This window comes from Pocillopora verrucosa, chromosome 5 (genome assembly GCF_036669915.1).
Source record: "Pocillopora verrucosa isolate sample1 chromosome 5, ASM3666991v2, whole genome shotgun sequence".
NCBI lineage: Eukaryota > Metazoa > Cnidaria > Anthozoa > Scleractinia > Pocilloporidae > Pocillopora > Pocillopora verrucosa.
The window spans coordinates 7050241-7076838 of NC_089316.1; the positions used below are offsets into that span (position 1 = coordinate 7050241).

Genomic DNA, 26598 nt, shown 5'->3' on the forward strand with positions numbered 1-26598 from the left:
GCTTTTCATATTCGCATTCTAGACTGTATTTATGGCTTTCATGACGTTTGATGGAGGTGGGTTGCCAACTGATAATCATTTTCTATCCCTGGACTCGTATGCGTGTAGTCTTACTTTATCACATAAACGAACAGACAGTGACATTCAAACTTTCCTATAAAGAGAAGAGAACCAAAAATACAAAACGAAAAACAGAAAGTTTCATATTCAACGGCATTTCTCGTGGTTGGGAACGAAAATCGATAACTGGAAGATTTGCCACAGGTCGATTTTGGTCATTTTCCTTGAATTATTTCTTCTGCCGGGAAGGGCCTAGTCAATAACTGAGAATTTTTTGTTTATTTAAAATTACGTCCATTGTTGTTTTTGTGATGTTTCAACGCATTTTTTCATCTTGAGCCTTAGGACCAAAGCACTTTACGATTTTTATTTGGGGATTGTCGATCCTGTTATTTTCATTCATCAAGAAAGTTGACTTTTCTTCTCAATAAAGGGCTACTGTGTTTGTACGATAAACAAAATAATACGTGGTTGCTGGTAGATATGAAATTTCAATTCTCGTTTTCAACTCGACACCTCACTCGTTCGAGTTAAACAATTGAAGAGAAATTCCATATCAACGCACGCCCATGTTTCATTCTCTATTTGCATGTCGGCTTACTAGTATTTTGCTGATGGCTAATAGTTCAAGCGATGAGCAAATATAATTGAATATATTTACATGCCGAATTCAATAAGCATGACTAGTTAAAGAAGAAATTTCTAGAAACTCCTTTCGTAGACGTAGAATGTTATTCAACATATGAGTGTATATCTTATCTTATCCCATTCTGAAAGTTTAGAACTTACTTCAACATACAACCAAATACTTCTGAAGCTAAGAAAAAACTTCATTCTGACCGATTGCATTCCTAATGTTTCCCTCTCAACGACGTATCATACTACTTTAAATTTAGTATGTATCGTAATGAGGCATATTTTGCACTGCTTAGCCGTCTCAGAGAACCTAGTTTATACAACAATGCCATTATATGAAGTAAAACAACTTTTCTGTGATATACATTTGCTTGATAAAATACAGTATCCTGTCGATCACAATTTTGGAAATCAGCTATTTCGTAGGATTGAAGGAAATGTCTTATTTCAAAAAACTTGCCGAAGCGAAAATAACTTGAATGGCAGATAACAATGATTGGTGTCGATGCAAATTAGCATGAAGTCTTCTTTTCTCCATAATCGTTCAAAAAGAGCCACAAGGGACTGGTTGAGTTACGTATTCCTTTATTAAACATCCTCTAGCCAAGCACCAGTATTTTTAAGAAATAGAGGAATAGTGAAAAATAAAAAAAATAAATAAAGAGAAAGAAAGAAAGAAAGAAAGAGAAAAAATTGAATACCGTCCTTATCATTATCTAATTATGGAGTTCAAGAAATATCAACAGTTTGATTTTCTCAGCGGTTTTAAATTCGTAAATAGAATTTACGAATTTGCAGTGCTAACTTCCAAAATATAACTGAATTATGTAAAATTCTCGTGCACTCGACCATTAAGTCTTTTATTTCTTCGTTTAATCGATCCGGTAGGATTTTTATCGTCATTTCTCTCTCTCTTTCTTCTCCTTTATAACGCCAGAAGTAACAATTTCATTGGCCAAAAGAACGCAACTTAGCCTTTTATTCAGAAATGGATGTTTTTTTCAAGACAAATAAATTTTTCAAAAGTACTTCATAGTGTGCGTTTCTGTTACAAGAGGTTTGTAGTCAGACAAGCAGTAAAAATTCCTATAGTTCTCATAGGAAGGAGAATTCCATACGAAACAGATCCTTCCCCCCCTCCCTTTCAATTGATTTTCTAGCGTCTTGTGTTGAAAGTCGTAAATATCATGATTTCTTTCAGATATTGATGAATGCAGCTAAAAAGAACAAATGCCATGCAAATACCTCTTGCATTAGTACGCATGGCTCATAAAATTGCTCTTGTAACCCTAATTAGCGGTGTTGGTTTTAATTGTGAAGGTGCGTCTGACATCAGGCCATGACTTTCACTTTGTTAAACAGATCTTGGATTGACTCGGTCTAAATCATTGCCGATCAGGAGGGAATTTCTGGCCAAATAAAGCTAACTGGTCATCACACCAGCTGTACCTAAAATTTGCCTTCTTTCATGCGCCGTTTGAAAACGCGAATTTGGATATCGTGCTCTCAAAAAACTTTGAATAAACTTTCCTTACAAGAGTTAGTTTGCATCTAGCCTATTGCATGACTTTTTTTTTTTGGTGCTGAAAGACAAAGAAAGTTAAGGTGAAAAACGTGTTACGTTGATCATAGTTAATGATAATTATAGTCCTTTCATGATCATCATTTTACTTTTTAGCTGATCTGTGTCATAATTACAAAAGTCTGAGTGATGCCGATAGAAAGAGCAATTACGAAACACCCCAGTATCAAGAGGTGTGTGACAATTCACTTCCTGAGGGATGGTATCGTTTTGTGGAAGCTTCTGGAACAAAAATGCCAACAACGCTTATGCCAACATACAGATGTGGAACAAACTAGTCAGGCTGGTTAATGACTGCTCATCCTACTGGGTAAGATGGTGAAGTTAACAGGATGGTCTGCTTTAGTGGTAGCTCTACTGGTTGCAAATACTCAAACGATAAGTGCCTAGAATTGTACATAAACAAATCTCCTTAGTACATGAAATAATTACAAGAGGTTGGTTGCTAACAAAATTAATAACGAAAAAAAAAAAAAAACGTGAGAAAATAAATGAAAATAAAAGAAGAGGAAAAATCTGGATTAATGAAATCCTAGAGAATAATGTACATCACTCGGCATATTGAATTACAAGATATGAGGAGAGGCGATCCTAAAAGAATGCAGGACACGAGTTGTTTAGCTCACTTATTTTCTCCTTTTGCTCAACAGTTATCATTGACCGTATTAAGTTGTGGTCTTTATCAGTTGTCGACCAAAGGGTGTCATAATATGAAGCTAGTGATGAAAGTATTCCTTGAAAGTGACGAAGACATTATTTAAATTCCTACTACACTATTTCAAATTCTTAACATATTTAAACCGGTTTCACATTTTTTTCGAGACCGGCAGGGTTAACACGAATCGCTTTCAGATTGATTCGAAGGTGACTGCAGTAACTGATAAGTTTCACAAAGAGACACGATACACCTTGTTTACGTCATGTTTGCAACATAAAGTACGTTATGACAATTTTCGCCACGATATAATTCGAAAATGAGATGGCACTTTTCTTGATTGTACTGACATTGTCAACTTTGTCGTTCCCTTAAAAACAGAAAACATAACTCATACGAAAGGACTAGTTTATATTAATATTAGCTGGTGTGAGTGAACGCAAGTTGTAAATATCATTTTAAAGTCATCGAGTAGCTCGTCAGAAGTTTTGCAATGCACGATATAGCATCAAATTTGAACTCCAGATATGAAAGTTTCCCACATAAATGAAAATCTTGAACAGAGAACTAAATCTGTATGTAAAAGTCAGCCTTATTTTTTTAATGCGAGTAAATCACTACCGCAAAGTTAAAACTTCCAAAAAGGTCACTACAAAGTGCTTTAATAATCTGGGGACCAGCAGGAGTTATTTGGGAATAGATTACGCTTGATTCCATCAAACTTTGAAGTCAAAGTCATGCGTCATTGCTAATGATTAGAAACAAGTCATTAGCTTCAGTTAAGCTTTGATTTCATGGTCAGGATTGCTTAAGTCAATGTACATAATCTTTTATTTATTTTCAAGAAAATCTCATAAGCTATGGTAGTGAATTTCCATCAACTCTATACATCCAAAAACCAGTCTGCATATTCTCCAAATAATTCTTGATACATTTCCTAAGGAGTTTACAATTGTTTTTTACACATGTTTTAACAATAATGAACCTCTTTAGTTGATGATCTTTTCCTTTATTCTTGTGGCCTTAAGTGATATTATCATATGAAATTAAATTCTAGTCATTCTAAGGTGTAAAAAAGGGTTTATTACCAAATTGATATAAGATATTATATGAATGGGCATATAATTTGAATAGCATCCACTAAGCTAAAGCTACCGTTACCCGTACCAAACGGGGTGGGAGTAGGTACTACAATGAAACAGGCAAAAGGGAAACAAAGGAGGGTTTGCCAGTGGAAAAGATAGTTAAAAATTATTCCATGAGCGTGAGTTGGAAGGGAGATGGTAAAAAGGTTTTCGTTAATGCCATGAGAGTTAGATGTATTTGTTTTAATTACAAAATTTAGAAACACCTGTATGAATTAGTTTACATATCGGTGAGTGCAAAGTGCATTTGAGCTGATAACTGGAGTTGAGTGAACCACTCAAACACTAGAAAAGTAACATCCAGGGGTTTAAAAAATAAATAATGAGGGAAACCACTTTCAGTCTACTGTCACTATACTGATCCCTCAGCCATTTAATCAAGGAGCAATCACTTGTGACACGTGGAGACCGAATGCATGCAAACAACCACGAATGCTTCGTATTGACACTTTATATTGACGTTGTTTTCTATTTAACAGAAAATTCAAAACACACGGTGACCAATTCAGCCCATTTCGTGTCCACCGTCAGCAATGAGACGATCCTAGACAACAAGATCATGGTATCTTTCGACGTAGAATCGCTGTTTACCAACGTTCCTATTGACGCCGCCGTACAAGCTGCACTGCTTAAATTCGAGAACGACCCAAGCCTCGCAGACTGCACCGTGCTAACGCCTCCACAGATCGCTGACCTTTTGAACTTCGTATTGAGATCCACATACTTCCCGTATAACGGATCGATTGACGAGTAAAAAGACGGCGCCGCGATGGGGAGTCCTCTCTACATGGAGAGTTTCTAAGAACATGCGATAACTACATCATCCTACGAGCCTAGGACCTGGAAACACTACGTGGACGATACCTTTGCCATCCTGGATCACGAAAACGTGGATGACTTCTTACAGCATCTAAACAACCAGTAGCCTTCCATCCGCTTCAACATGGGGGCAGAGAAAGACAACAAACTCGCCTTCCCAGACACCGCAGTTTCAAGAGAACCTGACGGCCGACTCACCATCAGCGTATAAAGGAAGCCCACGCACACCGATCAATACTTAGCGAATGATTCACATCATCCTCAATCAGTAAAACGCGCTCTTATTAAGTGCCCTTAGAGCGCGCCAAACGTCTAGTGACAAAACCCTCCGTCATCTCCGAGGAGAAAAACATCTGTTCTGTTTTCTAATGGCTATCCTTTTTCTTTCTCGCAGAAACTTACCAAGACCGGAAAACCAAACGACAGTGCCGAACCCGCCAACGGGTTCAAAGCTACAGCGGTTTTACCCTAAGGTCAAAGGTCTATCCGAAAAGCTTTGCCGTTGCCTACAATAACAAGGCGTACGCTCTATTTTCAAGTCGGAGACTACGCTAAGATCTCAGTTAGTACGACCAAAAGACGCTGTCGACCTGGCTAAACAAGATGGCGTAGTTTACAGGATTCCCTGTGAATGCGGCAAGGTGTACATCGGAGGGACTGGAAGACCTATGCAAGACAGAATTAAGGAACACGATCAAGACATCCGACTCGCTCGTACTGAGACCTCCGCCGTTTTAGAACATGCTCACAACACTGGACACAAGCCACTCTGGAACGAAGTAAAGTTTATTGATCGTGACCCTTATTACTTCACGTGCAGAGTCAAAGAGGCAATTCATATGAGACTTCACCCTAACAACATCAACAGGGATAGCGGAATAGAAATTCCAGAAGCGTGGATGCCAACTATCAAAAAATACAACAACAGGAGAGCCGTGCGACAGCGGACCGCCGAGGGAGCAAATCACTGAGTGAAACAGCAAGGATCGAAATGCACCAATCAGAGCTTTTAAAAAACAACTAATCGCAGTAGAGCACCATGCTTGTAAGATCACGCATGACCAGTCGACCTCATCGCCTGAAGAAGACTAGCAGTCTGCAGTCGAAACGTCGCGATCTACATCACACGTGACTACATCGTGAGACAAACGAAAAACCTTTGCTTTTACATGTTATTCACCACGATGAATAACCACAACCCTTTTTACGAGATTTCAATTAATATTTTTCCCAAATTCTTCCTCTTCCAGACTGGAAAGAGTTGTGCAAACCCTCCTTAATTGAACCTCTTTTGAGCTCAGATGTGCATGATCTTCATTTCTTTCAGTAGTTTTTTTGTCTTGCTCCACCCTGTATAACGAAGGCATTGATAACACAATTTTTTCTTCCCAATAGTCCAGTTTCTATTATTTGAACGGTGCGGCAAACAGTCTATTCCGTCAGCTAGAGTTATTTTTGATTGCAAAAGGAAATATCAGTATAGCCAACCATATTTCACAGATCGGCCCATCCATTAACGACCCTCTGGTCATAAACGACAAAATCGTGCTAGTATAATAGTATTCACCCTAATAACCACATCATGGATCGGATTTATGTAATAGGCTACCTCACGATGGATCTCGCACTATTTCTGTGAGGTATATAAGCATTGACACAATAGGTAAAAACGGTCGTCATTTGTCAGGTGACTTAAGCAACAAACAAAACAGCTCATTAGCACTGATCATTATTTCATTTTGAGACCGAGGTTTGATATAATGATTAATTACCTTGAACTTTAATCAGGAACATGAAACTATCTATCAATCGTACTTATTGACCAAGAGAGAAGGCCGAAAGTGAAATTACTTGGCTCGAGTAATAAATGATTAAATATATTGTCTTAAGATCGCTAAGTTATTTTAAAAACAAAAAGAGAACCTCTAATCCATCTTTAACTGCTCATCAGAATAATTTTGATTAGACAAAGATTTAAATTTTCTCGAGAATTCTAATACACTTTCAAGAGAAGTAAAGTTATAAATTATTTAGTCTTTTCTTTCTTTCAGTGTTAATAATTTTAAATTTTGAAATTTAAACGTGTGCATATAATTTGCACCAATGACTTCAGGAAGGAAAGCTGTCAACTTTGTGTGACATGCTATATTTCATTAAAAACGGCTTGTTTGTTAAGAAATATATAACGTGTAGCGGGCCACCATCGAGTTATGGATGCAGGTGCGGCGTTGATATTGACTAAAGAAGTGCAAGAGTCATTTTTCGACGGTTGGCGTTGAAATTTTGTATTTCGACGGTCAAAAATGTGTTGTCATGTTACTGTTAGACATGTCTGCGGCGTTTGATACAGTCGACCATGACCTACTACTGGAAAGAATGGCAAAACGCTATGGAGTAAAAGGAAATGTGTTAAAATGGTTTCGATCATATCTCCAAGACCGAAAACAGTTTGTGATAATTGATGGAAACAAGTCAAAGATGAAAGAACTTCGGTACGGTGTCCCCCAAGGATCAGTACTAGGTCCGGTTCTATACTTACTATACACTTCACCCATTGGGGACATCATTAGACGGCACAGACTTAATTACCATCTCTACGCCGACGACACCCAGCTCTATCTCTCTTTCAAGCCCACCCCCGCCGAACTACCCAGCTCTACAGCAAAAATAGAGGCGTGTGTTTCTGAGATAGACTCGTGGGTGGTGTGCAATAAACTGAAACTAAACAGAGGAAAGACAGAGCTATTGATCTTGAGTGCACGACACCGTCCACCCCCATCAATAGCGTATGTTGATGTGTCTGGTGAGCGGATCGAGCCATCTCCCTCTGCAAGGAACATTGGAGTTATCTTTGATGAGCACATGTCACTAGATAAGCATGTTATCAGTACCTGCAAAGCCTGTTTCTTCCATCTTAGAAACATTAGCAAGATAAGAGACTGCTTATCTCTAGCAGATACTGAAAAACTAGTTCATGCGTTCATTACATCTAAGCTAGATAACACCAACTCGCTACTATATGGATGACCCAAATTCCTGATAGATCGTCTACAAAATGTCCAGAATGCTGCAGCTCGTGTTGTCACTCGTACAAGAAAGTATGACCACATCAAACCTGTTTTAAAGCAGCTTCACTGGCTCCCAGTTAGCCAGCGCATAGATTACAAGATATTACTTTTGACTTTCAAAGCGCTCAACGGACAAGCCCCTAGTTACATCACTGAACTGCTGAAGCCTTATGTACCAACCAGAAATCTGAGGTCCTCCTCCAAAAACTTACTTAAAGTAACACCTGTCTAGCTAATAAGTTATGGTCACAGGTGTTTCTCTTTTGTAGCACCGACTCTATGGAACTCTCTTCCGAACAACATAAAAGAGAGCAGCTCGCTATCAGACTTTAAGACGTGTATAAAGACATACCTTTTTAACAAATTTTATAATTAACCTTCTCAACAAATTCTATAATTAGCTTAGCGAGTTAATTAGCTATTTTATAGTTAGCTAGGTCGCTAGCTAGTTGGTTAGTTAATTAGTTAGTCAGCTAGTTAGTTAATTAGTTAGTGAATTAGTTCTATTACAAGTTTCACAGTTTTTACTCTCATCATTACAGATTTTTTATTAGCTAGTTTTTTACTCATATTTTAGTGATGTTTACGTTTTTATAAATTTTATCAATGTCTTTTATAAATAAATTGTAAAGCACTATTGAATAGCAATAGAAATAGCGCTATATAAATACTGTATTATTATCATTATTATTATTATTATTATAAATTTGAAGACGCTTGACAAGAATGATATGCTATTACTTTGCAGAAAAGGGCTAGGCAATTTAGAAAAATTTCAACGTTTTTAACCGGTCATCTTACTATGTTTATGTCAATTTCATGATATTGTTTCGCAGAAATGGATGAGCAACTTACAAAGTTTAAAGCATTTTCAATTCGTCATCTGGGAAAGGTATTTCACCAGTCGTCTAACTATGTTAGGCCTTATGTTGTAGTCGTATTTTCCGGCGTAGTTTTATGAGATCTCACATCATACACCATGGAATTAGTTCTACAAAGTCGTTCTCTCTTTATTTTTAACCCTTCAAAGCAGTATTGAGTGAAATCTAACCTGTTGCTTCTTAGGTGGCCATTGCAATCTAACTCAAATTCCTGCTAAATTAATTTGGATTTCCATTATGACTGTTTTAGTTTCGTCGAGAAACGATATCCTACACATGGACTACTTGGTCTCTTATTAGGGATGCATGGTCACTGTTCTTGTTTAGTACAGGTCTCACCACTGATTGGCAAACTAACAGAATTATAAGACGTTGAAAAAGATCTTAAACCATTCATTCTAATAACCTAAGTCCCTTTGCAGCCGATCTTTGCTATCATTATAATAACCTGAGTGAAGCCAATCGAAACAGAATTCACCAGACACCGCTATCTGGACAAGTGTTGTGTGACATTCAACTCCCTGCGGGATGGTATCGTTTTTTGGGAACTGCAGGAACAAAAATGCCAACAATGCGTGTGCTAGCTTTCAGATGTGGTATAGACTGGTTAGGCTGGTTGGTTGGTACTGATCCTGCAATGGAAGATGGTGAGGTTCACAGGATGGTCTGCTTTAGTAATTTTAACAACGGTTGCAAATGCTCTGAAAGTATAAAAGAAAGAATAAAAAAACAAAAACAAAAACAAAAAACAGGAAAAAAAAAACAAAACAAAAAAAAAACAAACAAACAAACAAAAAACAGAAAACGAAAGAAAAAAATCGGAAATAGCGATATTCTGGACAAGTAGATCACCATGCACTTAGCACGACCACTAACAAAATAACAAGTGAGAATGATAGATATGAAAGAAAGAAACAAAGAAAGAAATTTTACCGTTTGTTATCGCTAATAACCCGGCCACACCGAATCTTAAAAAGGTTCTCATGAAACACTGGCACATCATTCAACAGCAGCTTAGACTTGCACATATCTTCAAGCATTGTATCTTACAGGAATGAGAAATCAAACAAGGACATTTTAGTCTGCCCAAAACTTCCTTCAATCACGCCGCAATCATAAAAACATGTCCACAAAGAAGCAAAGGTTTGTTTTCAACTCAGAAGTTAATTTACATATGATCGTTAACTGTTAGCAACGTGCCCGGTTGAGTTGAGGTCAGCTGAGCCAACAAAACTAGCCCCTTACCATTCCTTCGTTTTTACTTCCAACCCTTTTAGTTTATCATTCTTAGCGAATATAGAAGCTGAGGACTCGTAGACTTTTGAAAACTTAAAAAAAAAAAGAAAAAAGAAAAAGAGAGACTGACATCAAAGAATTAGATAGCTGATATACGGGACGCGAGTTATCTATTTCGTGTTATCCATTTTTACCCCATAATTATCGACCATATCAGTCCACCAAAGTGTATGATAAGGGTAATACGTGGTATGAATAAGGGTAATACGTTGTAAGAGATGGGGAAGTAACTGAGGTTGGCTATGAACAAAGTGCAGCCACACAGTGGAATACTGGGTAAAAAAAAAAAAAATCCATAGAGTAGGATGGTGGGGTTTGAACCCGGGACCAACAGATTACAAGTATTGCGCACCCTGGCCACTAAGTCACACTGCCATCAAATTCGAAAACATCTATAAAGGATATTTAAAAAAAAATTTACGTTTTATTCCCAGTTTCAGTATTTCAAAGTTTTAAACCAGTGTCCAGAGGCGGAGTAAGAAAACAGGTAGCAAAAACAGATTCACAGTGATTCTCAATTTTTTTTCTTTGCAAATTTCTTTGATTTTATGACCTAAAACGAAATCAAAACAACAATTCATTATAAGAAAAATGCTCCGAAAAGATTTAGACAGGGATTTTGAGGTAGACCTTGAGTCATATTCCGAGATTCATCAACCGAATAAGAGATTAACGACTTAGGCATAGGTAGAGGGTCCCAATGGGGTGATGGGTTTTACGGCTAACGGTTAACACCTTTCCATTGTTTTCACTAAACATTTTTTTAACGGTTAAAATTTGTCAATTTTTACCACTAATGGCTAAATTTTTTGGCCGTGTTACGGCTAATAGTGAACCCCATTGAGACCCTCTAGGTAGCCCGGGCTTGCAGAATGTGTCTTCTCGTGCTCGGAGAAGGCTATAGTCCACGGCTATAAGGTAAGGTTTGGGCGGTACACTTTGGCACTCGCCCTAAGATCTGTGTTGCTAAATTTTTAAAAGAATTTAGAGCTGGTGCAAATTTCTATATAACCTCATAGATAATACGAAAATAAAGCCTGGAATCTTGCAATTTGCTAAAACCAAACATGGTGCTAAGAATACATTTTGATTATTTGCAATTGACTTCCTAATTAATACGCCGCTATTATCTGCTACAGTCAAAACAATATGTGCTAAAATTTTGCAGATAGGAAGAAAGCAGCTTTGAATGGAATATTTCGACCAAGTGAAAAATAATCCAACATATTCTATTATTATTGCGAAACATGCTCATGGCAAAGTTTGAAATTGTTTCTTATCTATATTTTTTTCCCAAGAGTGAAATTCATCATTATTTTGTCAATTTATTTAAAGTTTCCGGTCGGTCAATCGAAGAAATTTCGATCGGCCTGCTGGCTTACTTTTTCGATAGTTTTTTTTGATAGTTTAAGTAATTAAAAATGTATTTTTGTAGAATCAATGATAGAGGAATAAAGTTCTTAACTCCCGATCGAACAAACTTTCTGTGTTGAGTGGTTGAGACTGCAGGAGTTGTTAATTATCGTAGAGACGCAGAGGGATCCATTTTCAATCGCACTAAACAACCCCAGGGTGTATGTCTCAATGAAAACTCTTGTTTAACTATAACACATCACGCAATATTGTTTGATAGCACCTGTCTGATTAGACTTAGGACACGTTATGCACGAAAACAATGTTGATTAACACGTCTTGTGCATGGGTAGCTGTTCAAGTCTTTCAACTTGTATTAATGAATAAAAAAAATAAGATAAAAACTCATACAAGGAAAACTAAACACGCTTTAGAAAATTATGGATGGCAGGAAAAAATTCTGTCTTTCCAATGTCATTAGCATAATTTAGCTATAAATATATTAAAATCGATTGAATGATAATGTACTTAATGCATGAATAACTTGAGTTTGACTTTCATTCCATGATAAGATTTGATATCCACCATTAATTCCTCTATCTCTGTGTAGTTGAAAAAAAAAAAAAAACACCAAAACAAAACAAAATTACTAGGGTTCCAAACATGAGTATGTAACACATTTGGCGAGAAGGCAGCTTCGGCTATATATAAACAAGATTTCCACAAAGGATTTACTTCTAGAACCTTTCTCAGTGATGTTTCTTTATGTTTATAATGAGACCCCTTGTAGAAATTATATTTCCATCATAACCGTAAATAGAGAAAAATGCCAGATTGTGAAAAAGTCGGTGCTGTCGGTTCCACACTCATCATAATTATGAAACTGCAAACGAAATGATAAGTTTTACGCCAACCTGTCTGGCCCTGCACAGTGCCTTTATCATTGATCGTAGGATTTCGTGAGCGGGACTATCGCTACATATGATCTATTTTTATTACCACATTTTGTGAGAATTGCTTTTCGTCAGTTATTGACGCTTCAGTCAATCTTGTAAGGAATTTACTCTTGAGAATGTAAAGATAAAAGAAAAAATGAATAAACGCTAAATCTATGTTTTGACGGGTAATCGATTCTATCAAAAACATTTTGTTTTTTGCAGTCGGGAATTCTATGATTTTCATGGAAGAAAAATGGGTCGCTCTTAGCCAACTTAAGCGAAGTAATTTTTGTATAAGAACAATGCTAGCATTTGGAATAGACCACGTTTTCTTGTTTTAAAAATTTGTTTATAAAAATAGGGTAGCCTGTCTCGTAAGCTTTTAGCCATTTTGTGGAGTTGAAGAAAACCTTTGACGCTAAATCCTTTTAAGTATTATTTTTCAAAGTGGAGGCTTTAATACATGTCATATAAAAAATAGCTCGAGTGAGATTATACTTGACAAAACCTTTGCACAGAAGTTTCGTGCAAGTTTCAAATTTTAGATTCTTCCGAAATTAATATCACAGCAAGGATACTGAAATTTATTCAAGTTTATATTATTTAGTTTTTTTAAGACGCTGTTGCTGTGATCAACAGTTTTCAACAGCAGAAAAAATTATGTAGGTGGAGTTTTCTTCGAAATGAGAAAAAAACTATGATTTAAAAACAGAACAGATAACTGAGCTGTTTCAAGAAAACAAATGAGGGAAATAAATCGTTGATTATATTCACCATAGCTAAGCAACTCTACCAACGTACGTTGGCTACCAAATGTTAAAAATTTTAAAAGTCATCCTAGATTTGTACGGTTTGAAAACTTTCGAAAACTGATATAAATCTGCTCATTGGTGCGTGCAAGAACGTTTTTATTGGGCTTCAATTCGCATGAATTTCCTCTGTTTACGATAACCGTTGAAGAAAAACGCCACAGGGAACCTCTTTGGTTATACATTCCTTTAATAAACACTCAATAGTCAAGCATCTGTTTATTGAAACTGGTGCTCGACTTTGTCATATACGTCATTTCGTGCATTCGATCATTCAGTTGCTTAATATCTCAAAAACGTTGACCAGGGATGATCTCCTTTGAAGGATACCCTAGTATCTGGACCTCCTTTTCCTTAGAAACTTGGACCGTACTGGAGACCTAATTACCTTCTTGGACTGAAATCGCTAATATAATGCAGAGGGAGCACAATAGGATTTTGCGGGGTCAGTCATTATATAATTATAACGCCTTTGGCACCTGACCACAGGGGACACTTTCAAGAAATTAAAAATAACAATTTACAGTCCAAGGCGCATGGCTCCAGTCAATCCGTTGTATTAGCTTAAATTTTTCACCTGGTATTATTTTACCAATTTAGCTTTTAGTGCAAAGAGCCCAAACAGGAACAGAACATTTCTAATATTAATGATCATCTTGACTTGAAACCAACAGTTTATATATCGTAACCATTGCTACCCGGCAGGAATAAAAGAAAACACGTTTGGCTCAATAACACTAAAGATGGTCACCAAAGAACGTTGGATCTTTGAAGGTAAGAAATGATCATATTTAATGCATGGATAACTTGAGTTTGACTTTCATTCCATGATATAAATTGGATATCTAACCCTCACTCCTCTATTTCTTTGTACTTGAAATAAAACGAAAATGAAATTTACCGAGCTTCCAAATGTGGGTATAACAAACTTTTGGCGAAAAAACAGCTTCAGCTATTTGAAATAAACAAGATCATTATCCTTAATTTTTAGTTTTCTACAACGTGTTTACTTCTTGAACCTTTCTCAGCGATATTTGTTTTATGTTCATAATGACACTACTTCTCGAAATTGTAGTTCCATCATTAACATAAATAGAGAAAAGTGCCAAATTATAAAAAGTGAGTGCTGGCGGTTCCAAGCTCGTCACAAATTGTGAAACTCGAAACGGCGGGAAATTTCATAAAGCGATGACTAGGGATTTAAGACAGTGACAAAGCCCGCTGTTTGGGTTCAATTTGCGGTAAAGGAAAATAGAGTTGATGGCAATAATCTACTTCATTTGAAACATACAACTTCCCAAAAATTATGGTTTTTTTTCTGCACTTATAAAGATTTCCTTTCACAAATTGTTTTGTCCTGCGCCCAACTTAAACTGATGTGCAGCTCATTTGAATTCCGTTCATATTATGACAAAAGTGATTATTTTGAACAAGAAGAACCTCGAAAAAATATGGAAGTTGATTTAAATGGTTTCCCATCAGAAAAATAAGTCGGGGACCAAATGTTGGCTCACATGTCTCTTCAACAATTTTATCTAACGTAGAAAAAAAAGAAAATGTCTTATAATTTAAAAGTTCTTCCAATGAAGGCCTTGGAAGCCAGATCCGATACTGAATGGTTTGGATGAATCCAATCATAAATTACAGTACACCTTTTCTAAACATCAGTTTGCTATTATCTTTGAGATGAAAATGGCGCTTAAAACAACACTCAGGGGTTCTCCTTCGACAATCTTTATTCAATCCTGATGTATCGAAACATAGGTCGTAAGTTGCTCAGAAAACTTATGGAATTTTTTGTTGTTTAATATCCACCATCTACGGGAGATTTATTGTTTGTTCAAACTAAAGAGCTTATTAGAACTCGTCATTAATCAATTTTGACGTTAATGAATGTCAGGGAAGATGAAATGGCTAATAACTTAGGACTTCAGATTATTGCGTTCCTGTATTATTTCGAGTAAGTAGGAGGGCTAAACGAGAAAATATTTTGCTCGCTGTAGTGAAGTGGGAGTTACAGCTTAACAACTTCAAACACGATATTCTAAATTCAAAAAGGAGTTTCTATTATTCATTTCGTCGAATTAGAACAAGAGACTCACAATCTATCCAAGAACGTGGCTTATTTTATAATTTCAGACATATTTCAAGATACAGTCTTAATTAAGAATTCGTGTTTTTGGAAAATGAAAGCTAACTGTGCGAGTGTTTTTTTTTTTTGGCGGATAAGGTTACGCCAGCCTGTCTGCTCCTACACACCGATTACCATTATCCGCAGGATTTCGTGAGCGGGACTTTCGGTACATAAGATCTATTTTTATCAACATATTTTTGTGAGAATCTTCTTTGCGTCCATTATTGACGCTTCAATTAAACTTGTAAGGAGTTTCCCCTGAGAATAAAAGTTCCCTCATTATTTTAAGACCATCAGTACTGTAATGTTTCCGTCATGGCTAACAGGTCGTTTTCCTTCAGTGTTAGTTTTTGGTCTATACGTTATTGCATTATTGCAAAAAAAAAAACCAATTTATCGCCTGCCTAGATGAAGTCTTCCCTATTTCGTTGAAAACGCGAATGAGACTAGTCAACAGTTAAAAGATAACTATCTGATTACAACTTGAATAGTAAACAGGGCCTCAAGAGCGACGCACGCTAACTGAGTTTCCTGACAAATGCGAGTCTCTTAGCTGAGACAAATCTCACGTCTTGAAAGCTGTCTTCGAAACAATTTCACAATTCTTTTCTGGAACATTTTCTTGAATTTATATACAGTTCCTCGCCTCAGAAACAAACAAAAACATAAAGAAAGACTCATTAAAAAATTGCGTCCGTGAATAAGCTCTAAAGGTTGTCTGAGAATTTTCACTTTTAGAGACTAAACCATCCGTGCATCGGGATTAATACAATTGCAATTTAAACAATAGAGACTTACGAACTACATTTGTGGCTCACACAGTTGATCCAACGTTTTATTTCTTTGATTAAATTGACATTCGAAATTGGTCTGCCATTTTTTAAAGGCATATCACTCTTAATGAGAACTGAAACAATTTTACGGTAAATTGAAAATCCGAGTACCTTCGACCCAATATGTATATAAATATATATATATATATTTTTCAATTTTCAATTTCTTTAATTGGAAAAGTAAAAGCAAAACAAAGCAAAGCAAATTCGCGTTTTCCACCGAAGAATTAGGCAAGCTGGATAAACGTAAGAGATAATTTATTAATGAAGTAATTTCGTGTCTCATAGAAAGACATTAATAGCTTCTGGTATATTTGCCTTGTCTGTCATCTTGAACAAAACATTTACAATGTTAAATGATAAGGAAAATATGTATTGTTTATTCTGATAAAAGTGCGCTTGAACTTTGTTTTGAAACTCCTAAACAGCGCGTGAAGCCGGCTAAATGCTTCATCGTGTACAGATTGTTGCGATGGTTTCATCATACGGACGGAAAACATTGTGCTTTTTGTCTAACTTGTGGTGACAAAGCCCTGAGAAGAAGAGCGAACGACTTGACAAAAATAGCCGGAAATTTTCAATAATTTCGAGCCCATTATTACGTATTGATTTAAATTTTCATAAGACAAGATAGTAGACAATGCAAATAAATATGAGTGGTGTTGAAAGAACGCAAGCAAATTACAAGAACCTGCGTATCACGAAAAAAAATAGTCATATTTGCAGCGCCATTAATCTATTTCAACTTCACTGTCGATGACTGATTAAAAACTTTCAAGCTCAGATATATTTAGCTATACATTCGCTGTATTTGGCATATCAACGTAAATTTGCATCGCATTTTGTTTACTCTGTTTGTCCACAATGTCAACTTAAATTTGTATTGTAGCTGAAAGACATTGAGGTTCGAGTAAATCGTTTGTGTTGTGTGTGCTTGAAGTCCGTGAATTATGGTCATTGCGGCTTTCGTGCAAAATGGATATAAACTTTGACAGAAAAATCATTTCCAACACGAATCGTCAGTATTTGGTCCGAGCTCACTGTGTTTAGAGTAAGTTTTCAAACTAAAATTACGCCACAGTTTGATGAAAATCAAAACCATTTTTGCCGGACTTCCCTTGAGTTCTTACTGAAGTCTATCGTTTTTTCTCTCAAATTCATTTGCATTACGTTTGCTTGACATGAATTACAAAAAGGATCTATAAGTATAATGCATTTTGCACCCGACGCAAGAGGCGACAGTTTTAAGGAATTAATACTAACATTTTATAGTCCAAAACGCATTCTCCAGTCAATCCGTTCCATTAGGTTAAATTCTTTGCCGGCTATTATTTTACCAATTTAGTTTTTTGTGTATGTGTGTTATTTATTTTTTTTTTTTGTGCGAAGAGCCCAAACAGGAAGAGGGAAGTTCATTTCTAATATTAATGATTATCTTGGCTTGAAACCAACAGCTTCTATCGTAACCATAGCTACCAGACAGTAATAAAAGAAAACGCGTTTGGCTCAATAACACTAGAGGTGGGCACCAAAGAACGTTGGATCTTTGAAGGTAAGAAATGATTGTACTTAATGAAGGAATAACTTGAGTTTGACTTTTATCCCATGACAAGATTTGATATCCATCCTTAACTCCTCTATTTCTGTGTGGTTCAAATAAAAAGAAAATGAATTTTACCGAGCTTCCAAATGTGGGTATAATAAACTTTTGGCGAAAAAACAGCTTCAGGTATTCGCAATAAACAAGATCATTATCCTTAATTTTTAGTTTTCTACAACGTGTTTACTCTTTGAACCTTTACTCAGCGATATTATAATGACACTACTTCTCGAAATTGTAGTTCCATCATTAACGTAAATAGAGAAAAAGGCCAAATTATAAAAAGTCAGTGCTGGCGGTTCCAAGCTCGTCACAAATTGTGAAACTCGAAACGACGGGAAATTCCATAGAGCGATGACAGAAGATTTAAAACAGTGACAAAGCCCGCTGTTTGGGTTCAATTTGCGGTAAAGAAAAATAGAGTTGATGACAAAAATCTTCTTCATTTGAAATATAGAACTTCCCAAAAATTATGGGTTTTTTTTTTCTGTGCTTATAAAGATTTCCTTTCACAAATTGTTTTGTCCTGTCCCCATTTTAAACTGATATGCAGCTCGTTTGAATCCCGTTCATATTATGACAGAAGTGATGATTTGAAATAGAAGAACCTTGAAAAATATGGAAGATAATTTGCAAGGCTCCCAATAGTAATGAGTCGGGAACTAAATGTTGACCTGCAGGTCTCGCTTACCTTAAGTCTGCAACAATTTTATCTATTATCAATTATAGTTTAAAAGACATTCCAATGAGCGCCTTGGAAGTCAAATACAATACTGGATGGTTTGGCTGAATCCAATCCTAAATTACGGCACACCCTTTCTAAATATCAATTTGCTATTATCCTTAAGATCAAGGTTGCGATTAACAACAACATTCAGAATTTCGTCTCATTAAGGCCCTGGATTAAGTATAACGGCTCTCTTCACTGGATCATAATCAATCCATATAAGATATCTGATGGGTTCTGCCTCGACACTTTTTATGCAATCCTAATATATCGAGACACGAGGTTGTAGGTTTCTCCAAAAAAATGATGGGATTTCTGTAGTTTAACATCCACCGTTTACGGGAGATTTATTGTTTATTCAAACTAAAGAGCTTATAAGAACTCACCGGGATTCCTTTTTGAACCTTTTCTCAGTGATATTTCTTTAAGTTTATAATTACACCCCTTTTCGAAACCGTAGTTCCATCATTACCGTAAATAGAGAAAAGTGCCAAATTATGAAAAAGTCAGTGCTGGCCGTTCCAAGCTCGTCACAAATTGCGAAACTGGAAACGACAGGAAATTCCAAAGAGCGATGAGAGAGGATTTAATGCAGTGACCAAGCCCGCTGTTTGTAGACATTAATGGCATTTTGCGTTCCTGTATTATTTCGAATAATTAGGAGGGCCAAACGAGAAAATATTTTGCTCGACGTGGTGAAGTAGGTGGTCCATCAGAGAACGTGACTTATTTCATAATTTCAGATTTATTTCAAGATGAAGTCTAAATTAAGAATTCGTGTTTTTGGAAAATTAAAGCGAACGGTGCGAGTGCAGGGTTAACGTCTTTTCGGCGGATAAGGTTACTCCAACCTGTTTGGTCCTTCACACCGATCACCATATTTAATGAGAATTTTCTTTTCGTCAATTATCGACGCTTGAGTCAATCTTGAAAGGAGCGTTCCCCTAAGAGTGAAAAAAAACCAAAAAAACAACAACAAAAAAACGCTGAATCTATCTATCTTGAAAATTTCAAGGTGTTGTTTCTCAGAAACCCGAGGGAACTTGGTTTTTTATGTGACTGCATTATCTAGGCATGTTCACCTATTGTTCTTAAGAATATGTTTATAATGTTATTGTCTTAGACGCAAACTACGAATCGTTTTCTATCACCATATTCATACTTCAGCCCGTGTTATCTTATATCCCATCACTCTTTATTTCTATTTCGATGACCGACAACAGTTGAAGCACTGGGCTTATAAGGTGTGATTATGAGAAACTGAAAACTTGAGCCTAACAAGCATGATTTTTAAGGGAAGGAACCTTAGTCTTGAAAACTTGTTTGGTAGACATTAATGGTATTTAGCAAGGGAATGTGATTATAATGAGCCATATCGGAAATTTGCAAAAGTGTGTTGCTACAAAATAAACTAAGAACTGCTTTGGTGAAAAATTGCTTCATTCAAAACCACTTCAATCCTAACGCTCAGCTCATATTTACATGGACAGGTGATCGATTCCATCAAAAATATTTCGTTGTTGGTTCACAGACGGGAATTCGATAATTTGCATGGAAGAAAAATTCGCCGCTCTCAGCCAACTTAAGCGAAGTCATTTTTATAGACGAACAATTCTGGCATTTGGAACAAACCACTCTTTCTGGTTTTAAGAAATTGTTTATAAAAATAGGGTAGCCGGTCTCATAAGCTTTTAACCATTTTGTGGAATCGAAAAAATCTTCCAAGTGATAATTTTCGAAGTGGAGGCTTTAAAACTTGCCAAATAACAAATAGCTTGATTCAGATGATCCTTAAAAACTTTTGCACAGAAGCTTCACGCAATTTTCAAGTTTTTTGTTCTTCCAAAATTAATCTCACAGCAAAGATACCCTAGACTGAAATTGATTCAAGTATATATTATTCAGCGTTTTAAAACGCTGTTGCTGTGATCATTATTATTCAACAGTAGAAAAATTATGTAGGTGGACGTTTTCCTAAATGCCAAAAAATAAATGAAGAACTAAAAACGATGGAAAGATAGACGAGTTCTTTTTAGAAAGCAGATGACGGAAATAGAGAGTTGATCATATTCACCATAGCTAAGCAACTCTAACAACCTACCTTGGCTAGCACAAGTAAGAATTTAAAAATTTCATTCTATAAGTTTAGAAAACCTTTCAAAAATAATATAAATCTGCTCATTAACGCAAGAAAAGAATGTTTATTTTTTGGGGGTTTCAATTCGCATGAATTTTCCCTGCTCATAACGACCGTTCGAAAAAAAGAGACACGAGGAACCTCTTTGGTTATACATTCCTTTAATAGATACTAAATAGTCAAGGAACGGTTTATTGAAACTGGTGCTTGAGTTTGTCATGCATATGTCATTTCGTGCATTCGATCATTCAGGAGCTGAATAACTCAAAAACTCTGACCAGGGATGATCTTCTTTGCAGGATACCCTAGTATCTCGCCCTCATTTTCCTTAGAAACTTGGACTGTACTAGAGACCTTATTACCCTCTTGGACTGAAATCGCTGATATAATGCAGAGGGAGCACAATAGGATTTTAAGGGGGTCAGTAATTATATAATTATAACGCCTTTAGCGCCTGACCACAGGGGACACTTTCGATGAATTAATAATAACAATTTATAGTCCAAGACGCATGACTCCAGCCAATCCTTTGCGTTAGGTTAACAATTTCACCTGGTATTATTTTACTAGTTTACCTTTTTGTGCAAAGAACCCAAACAGGAAGAGGGAAGTTCATTTCTTATATTAATGATCATCTTGGCTTGAAACCAACAGATTCTATCGTAACCATAGCTACCAGACGCGTTTGGCTCAATAACACTAAAGTTGGGCACCAAAGAACGTTGGATCCTTGAAGGTAAGAAATGATCACACTAAATGCATATATAACTTGAGTTTGACTTTCATTCCATGATATAAATTGGATATCCACCCTTGACTCCTCTATTTCTGTGTAGTTGAAATCAAGCGAAAATGAAATTTATCGAGCTTCCAAATATGGGTATAAAAAACATTTTGCGAGAAAACAGCTTCAGCTATTTGAAATAAACAAAATTATTACCCTTAATTTTTAGTTTCCTACAACGGGATTCCTTTTTGAACCTTTTCTCAGTGATAATTATTTGAGTTTTTAATTACACCCCTTCTCAAAATTGTAGTTCCATCATTACCGTAAATAGAGAAAAGTGCCAAATTATAAAAAGGGCAGTGCTGGCCGTTCCAAGCTCGTCACAAATTGTGAAACTGGAAACGACACGAAATTCCAAAGAGCGATGAGAGAGGATTTAATGCTGTGACGAAGCCCGCACTTGATTCGCAGACGGGAATTCGATAATTTCCATGGAAGAAAATTTGGCTGCTCTTAGCCAATTTAAGCCAAGCCATTTTTATAGACGAACAATGCTGGCATTTGGAACAAATCACTCTTTCTGGTTTTAAGAATTTGTTTATGAAAATAGGGTCTAATTAGCTCTTAGTCATTTTAGGGTTTTGAAAAAACCTTCTAAGTTTAGTTTTTGAAGTGCAGGCTTTAAAACTTGCCAAATAACAAATATCTTGATCGAGATGATCCTTAAAAATCTTTTGCACAGAAGCGTCGTGGAATTTTTCAAATTTTTTGTGTTTCCAAAATTAGTCTCACAGCAAGGATACCATTTACTGAAATTTATTCAATTATATATTATTCAGTGTTTTTAAAACGGTGTTGCTGTGATCAATATTTTTCAACAGCAGAAAAATGATGTAGGTGGACGATTTTTTCGTGATGGAAAAAAATTAATCACTAAAAACGATGAACAGATAAATGAGTTGTTTTAAGAAAAAAAATGACGGAAATAAAGAGATGATTATATTCACCATAGCTAAGCAATTCTACCAATCTACGTTTGCTAGCAAAAGTAAAAATTTTAAAATGTCACTCTGGGTTTGTACGTTTCGAAGACTTTCGCAAACTCATATAAATCTGCTCATTAATACAAGACAAGAACGTTTTTTTTCGGCTTTAATTCGCATGAAGTTCCTCTGTTCACGATAACCGTTCGAAGAAAAAAGCCACAGGGAACCTCTTCACTAATACATTTCTTCAATAAACCCTCAATAGTCAAGCAGCTGTTTATTGAAACTAGCGCTTAACTTTGTCACATATATGCAATTCCGTGCATTCGATCATTTAGGTGCTTAGTATCTCATAAACCTTGACCAGGGATGATCTTCTTTGAAGGACACCCTAGTATCTCGCCCTCATTTTCCTTAGAAACTTGGACCGTACTGGAGACTTATTTACCTTCTTCGACAGAAATCGCTAATATAATGCAGAGGGAACACAATATGATTTTACGGGGGTCAGTAATTATATGATTATAACGCTCTTGGGACCTGACCACAAGAGACACTTTCAAAGAATTAATAATAACATTTTATAGTCCAAGATGCATTCGGTTACATTTTTTACCTGGTATTATTTTAGCAATTAAGCTTTTGGTGCAAAGAGCCCAAACAGGAAGAGGGAAGTTCATTTCTAATATTAATGATCATCTTGGCTTGAAACCAGCAGTTTCTATCGTAACCATAGCTACCAGAGAGTAAGAAAGGAAAACGCGTTTGGCTCAATAACACTTAAGTTGGGCGCCAAAGAACGTTGGATCTTTGAATGTAGGAAGTGATCATATTTAATGCATGGATAACTTGAGTTTGACTTTCAAATGTGGATATAACAAACTTTTGGCGGGAAAACAGCTTTAGCTATTTGAACTAAATAAGATTATCATCCTAAATTTTTAGTGTCCTACAACGGGTTTTATTCTTGAACCTTTTCTCAGCGATATTATTTTGTTTAAAATGACACCACTCGTCGAAATTGTTGTTCCATCATTTCCGTAAATAGAGAAAAGTGCCAAATTATAAAAAGTTAGTGCGGTTCCTAGCTCGTCACAAATTGTTAAACTGCAAACGACAGGGAATTCTATAAGGCGATGAGATAGGATTTCACGCGGTGACGAAGCCCGCTGTTTGGGTTCAGTTTACGGTAAAAAGAAATGGAGTTGATGACAAGTATCTTCTTCATTTGAAATATCCAACTTGTCAAAAACTGTGGCAGTTATTTTTCTGTTCTTATAAAGATTTCCTTTATAAGATTTCCTTATCCCCAAACTTAGACTGATGTGCAGCTCGTTTGAATTCCGTTCATATTATGGAAGAAGTGATGATTTTGAAATAGAAGAACCTTGAAAAGTATGGAAGTTGATTTGCATAGCTCCCAATCAGAAAATGAGTCGGGAACAAAATGTTGGCTCACAAATCTCTTTAACCTAAGTCTGCAGCAATTTTATCTAGCAGAGGAAAACCTGAAAATGTTTTATAATTTAAAAGGTCTTCCAATGATAGCATTGGGGGCCAGATCCGATACTGAATAGTGTGGCTGAATCCAATCATAAATTACGGCACACCTTTTCCAAATATCAACTTGCTATTATCCTTGAGATATCCTTTCACAATTCTTTTCTGCAACATTTTCATGAATTTATATACAGTTCATCGCCTCAGAAAGAAACAAAAACATTTAGAAAGCTTTAAATATTGTCTGAGAGTTTTCACTTTAAGAGACTAAACCATCCGTGCAGCGGGATTAATACAATTGCAATTTAAACAATAGAGACTTACGAACTAAATTTGTGGCTCACGCAAATGATCCAACGTTTTATTTCTTTGATTAAATTGAAGTTCGAAATTGCTCTGCCATTTTTTAATGGCATATCACTCGTAATGAGAACTTAAACAATTTTAAGTGTAATTTGGAGATTCGAGTACCTTCGACCGAATATGTATATAAATATATATATATATATATATTTTTTTTTTTATTTTAAATTTCTGTAATTGAAAAGTAAAAGCAAAACAAAACAAAACAAATCCGCGTTTTCTACCGAAGAATTAGGCAAGCTGGAAAAAACATAAGAGATAATTTATTAATGAAGTAATTTCGTGTCTCATAGAAAGACATTAATAGCTTCTGGTATATTTGCCTTGTCTGTCATCTTGAACAAAAAATTTACAATGTTAAATGATAAGGAGAATATGTATTGTTTATTCTGGTAAGAGTGCGCTTGAACTATGTTTTGAAACTCCTAAACAGCGCGCGAAGCCGGCTAAATGTTTCATCGTGTACAGATTGTTGGGATGGTTTCATCTTACGGACGGAAAACATTGTGCTTTTTGTCTAACTTGTGGTGACAAAGCCCTGGGAAGAAGAGCGAACGATTTGACAAAAATAGCCGGAATTTTTGCAATAATTTCGAGCCATTATTACGTATTGATTTAAATTTTCTTAAAACAAGATAGTAGACAATTCAAATAAATATGAGTGGTGTTGAAAGAACGCAAGCAAATTACAAGAACCTGCGTATCACGAGAAAGAAAAATAGTCATATTTGCAGCGCCATTAATCTATTTCAACTTCACTGTCGATGACTGATTAAAAACTTTCAAGCTCAGATATGTTTAGCTATACATTCGCTGTATTTGGCATATCAATGTAAATTTGCATCACATTTTGTTTAATCAGTTTGTCCTCACTATCAACTTGAATTTGTATTGTAGCTGAAAGACCTTGAGGTTCGAGCAAGTCGTTTGTGTTGTGTGTGCTTGAAGTCAGTGAATTATGGTCATTGCGGCTTTCCCGCAAAATGGATATAAACTTTGACAGAAAAATCATTTCCAACACGAATCGTCAGTATTTGGTCTTAGACTTCCCCGTGGCCAGAGTAAGTTTTCAAACTAAAATTACGCTACAGTTTGATGAAAGTCAAAACCATTTTTTCCGGACTTCCCTTGAATTCTTACTGGAGTCTATCGTTTTTTCTCTCAAATTCATCTGCATTACATTTGTTTGACATGAATTACAAAAAGGATCTATAAGTATAATGCCTTTTGCACCCGACGCAAGAGGCGACAGTTTTAAGGAATTAATACTAACTTTTTATAGTCCAAAACGCATACTCCAGTCAATCTGTTCCATTAGGTTAAATTCTTTGCCGGCTATTATTTTACCAATTTAGTTTTTTTGTGTGTGTTATTTATTTTCTTTTTTGTGCGAAGAGCCCAAACAGGAAGAGGGAAGTTCATTTCTAATATTAATGATCATCTTGGCTTGAAACCAACAGCTTCTATCGTAACCATAGCTACCAGAAAGTAATCAAAAAAAAAGGCGTTTGGCTCAATAACACTAGAGGTGGGCACCAAAGAACGTTGGATCTTTGAAGGTAAGAAATGATTGTACTTAATGAAGGAATAACTTGAGTTTGACATTTATCCCATGACAAGATTTGATATCCATCCTTAACTCCTCTATTTCTGTGTGGTTCAAATAAAAAGAAAATGAAATTTACCGAGCTTCCAAATGTGGGTATAACAAACTTTTGGCGAAAAAACAGCTTCAGGTATTCGAAATAGACAAGGTCATTGTCCCTAATTTTTAGTTTTCTACAACGTGTTTACTCCTTGAACCTTTACTCAGCGATATTTGTTTTATTTTTATAATGACACTACTTCTCGAAATTGTAGTTCCATCATTAACGTAAATAGAGAAAAGTGCTAAATTATAAAAAGTTAGTGCTGGCGGTTCCAGGCTCGTCACATATTGTGAAACTCGAAACGACGGGAAACTCCATAGAGCGACGACAGAGGATTTAAAACAGTGGCAAAACCCGTTGTTTGGGTTCAATTTGCAGTAAAGAAAAATAGAGTTGATGACAATAATCTTCTTCATTTGATTTATACAACTTCCCAAAAATTATGGGTTTTTTTTCTGTACTTATAAATATTTCCTTTCACAAATTGTTTTGTCCTGTGCCCAACTTAAACTGATATGCAGCTCGTTTGAATCCCGTTCATATTATGACAGAAGTGATGATTTGAAGTAGAAAAACCTTGAAAAATATGGAAGTTAACTTGCAAGGCTCCCAATAGGGATGAGTCGGGAACTAAGTGTTGACTTGCAGGTCTCGTTTACCTTAGGCCTGCAGCAATTTATCTATTATCAATTATAGTTTA

General features: G+C 35.9%; 1 protein-coding gene across 1 annotated transcript; it reads left to right on the top strand.

Moving 5' to 3' along the window:
* Positions 1-5021: 5021 nt before the first annotated feature.
* Positions 5022-5868, top strand: LOC136280670 (uncharacterized). Its single transcript, XM_066166310.1, has 2 exons — positions 5022-5102; positions 5539-5868. The coding sequence occupies exons 1-2, from the start codon at positions 5022-5024 to the stop codon at positions 5866-5868; spliced, it is 411 nt and encodes a 136-aa protein (XP_066022407.1).
* Positions 5869-26598: the final 20730 nt, after the last annotated feature.

Bases quoted from the DNA above. Each gene is read 5' to 3' on its own strand.
- LOC136280670 (XM_066166310.1), top strand. From the start codon at position 5,022: ATGGGGGCAGAGAAAGACAACAAACTCGCCTTCCCAGACACCGCAGTT. The intron at 5,103-5,538 runs GTATAAAGGAAG...GAATGCGGCAAG, and splicing joins ACGGCCGACTCACCATCAGC to GTGTACATCGGAGGGACTGG.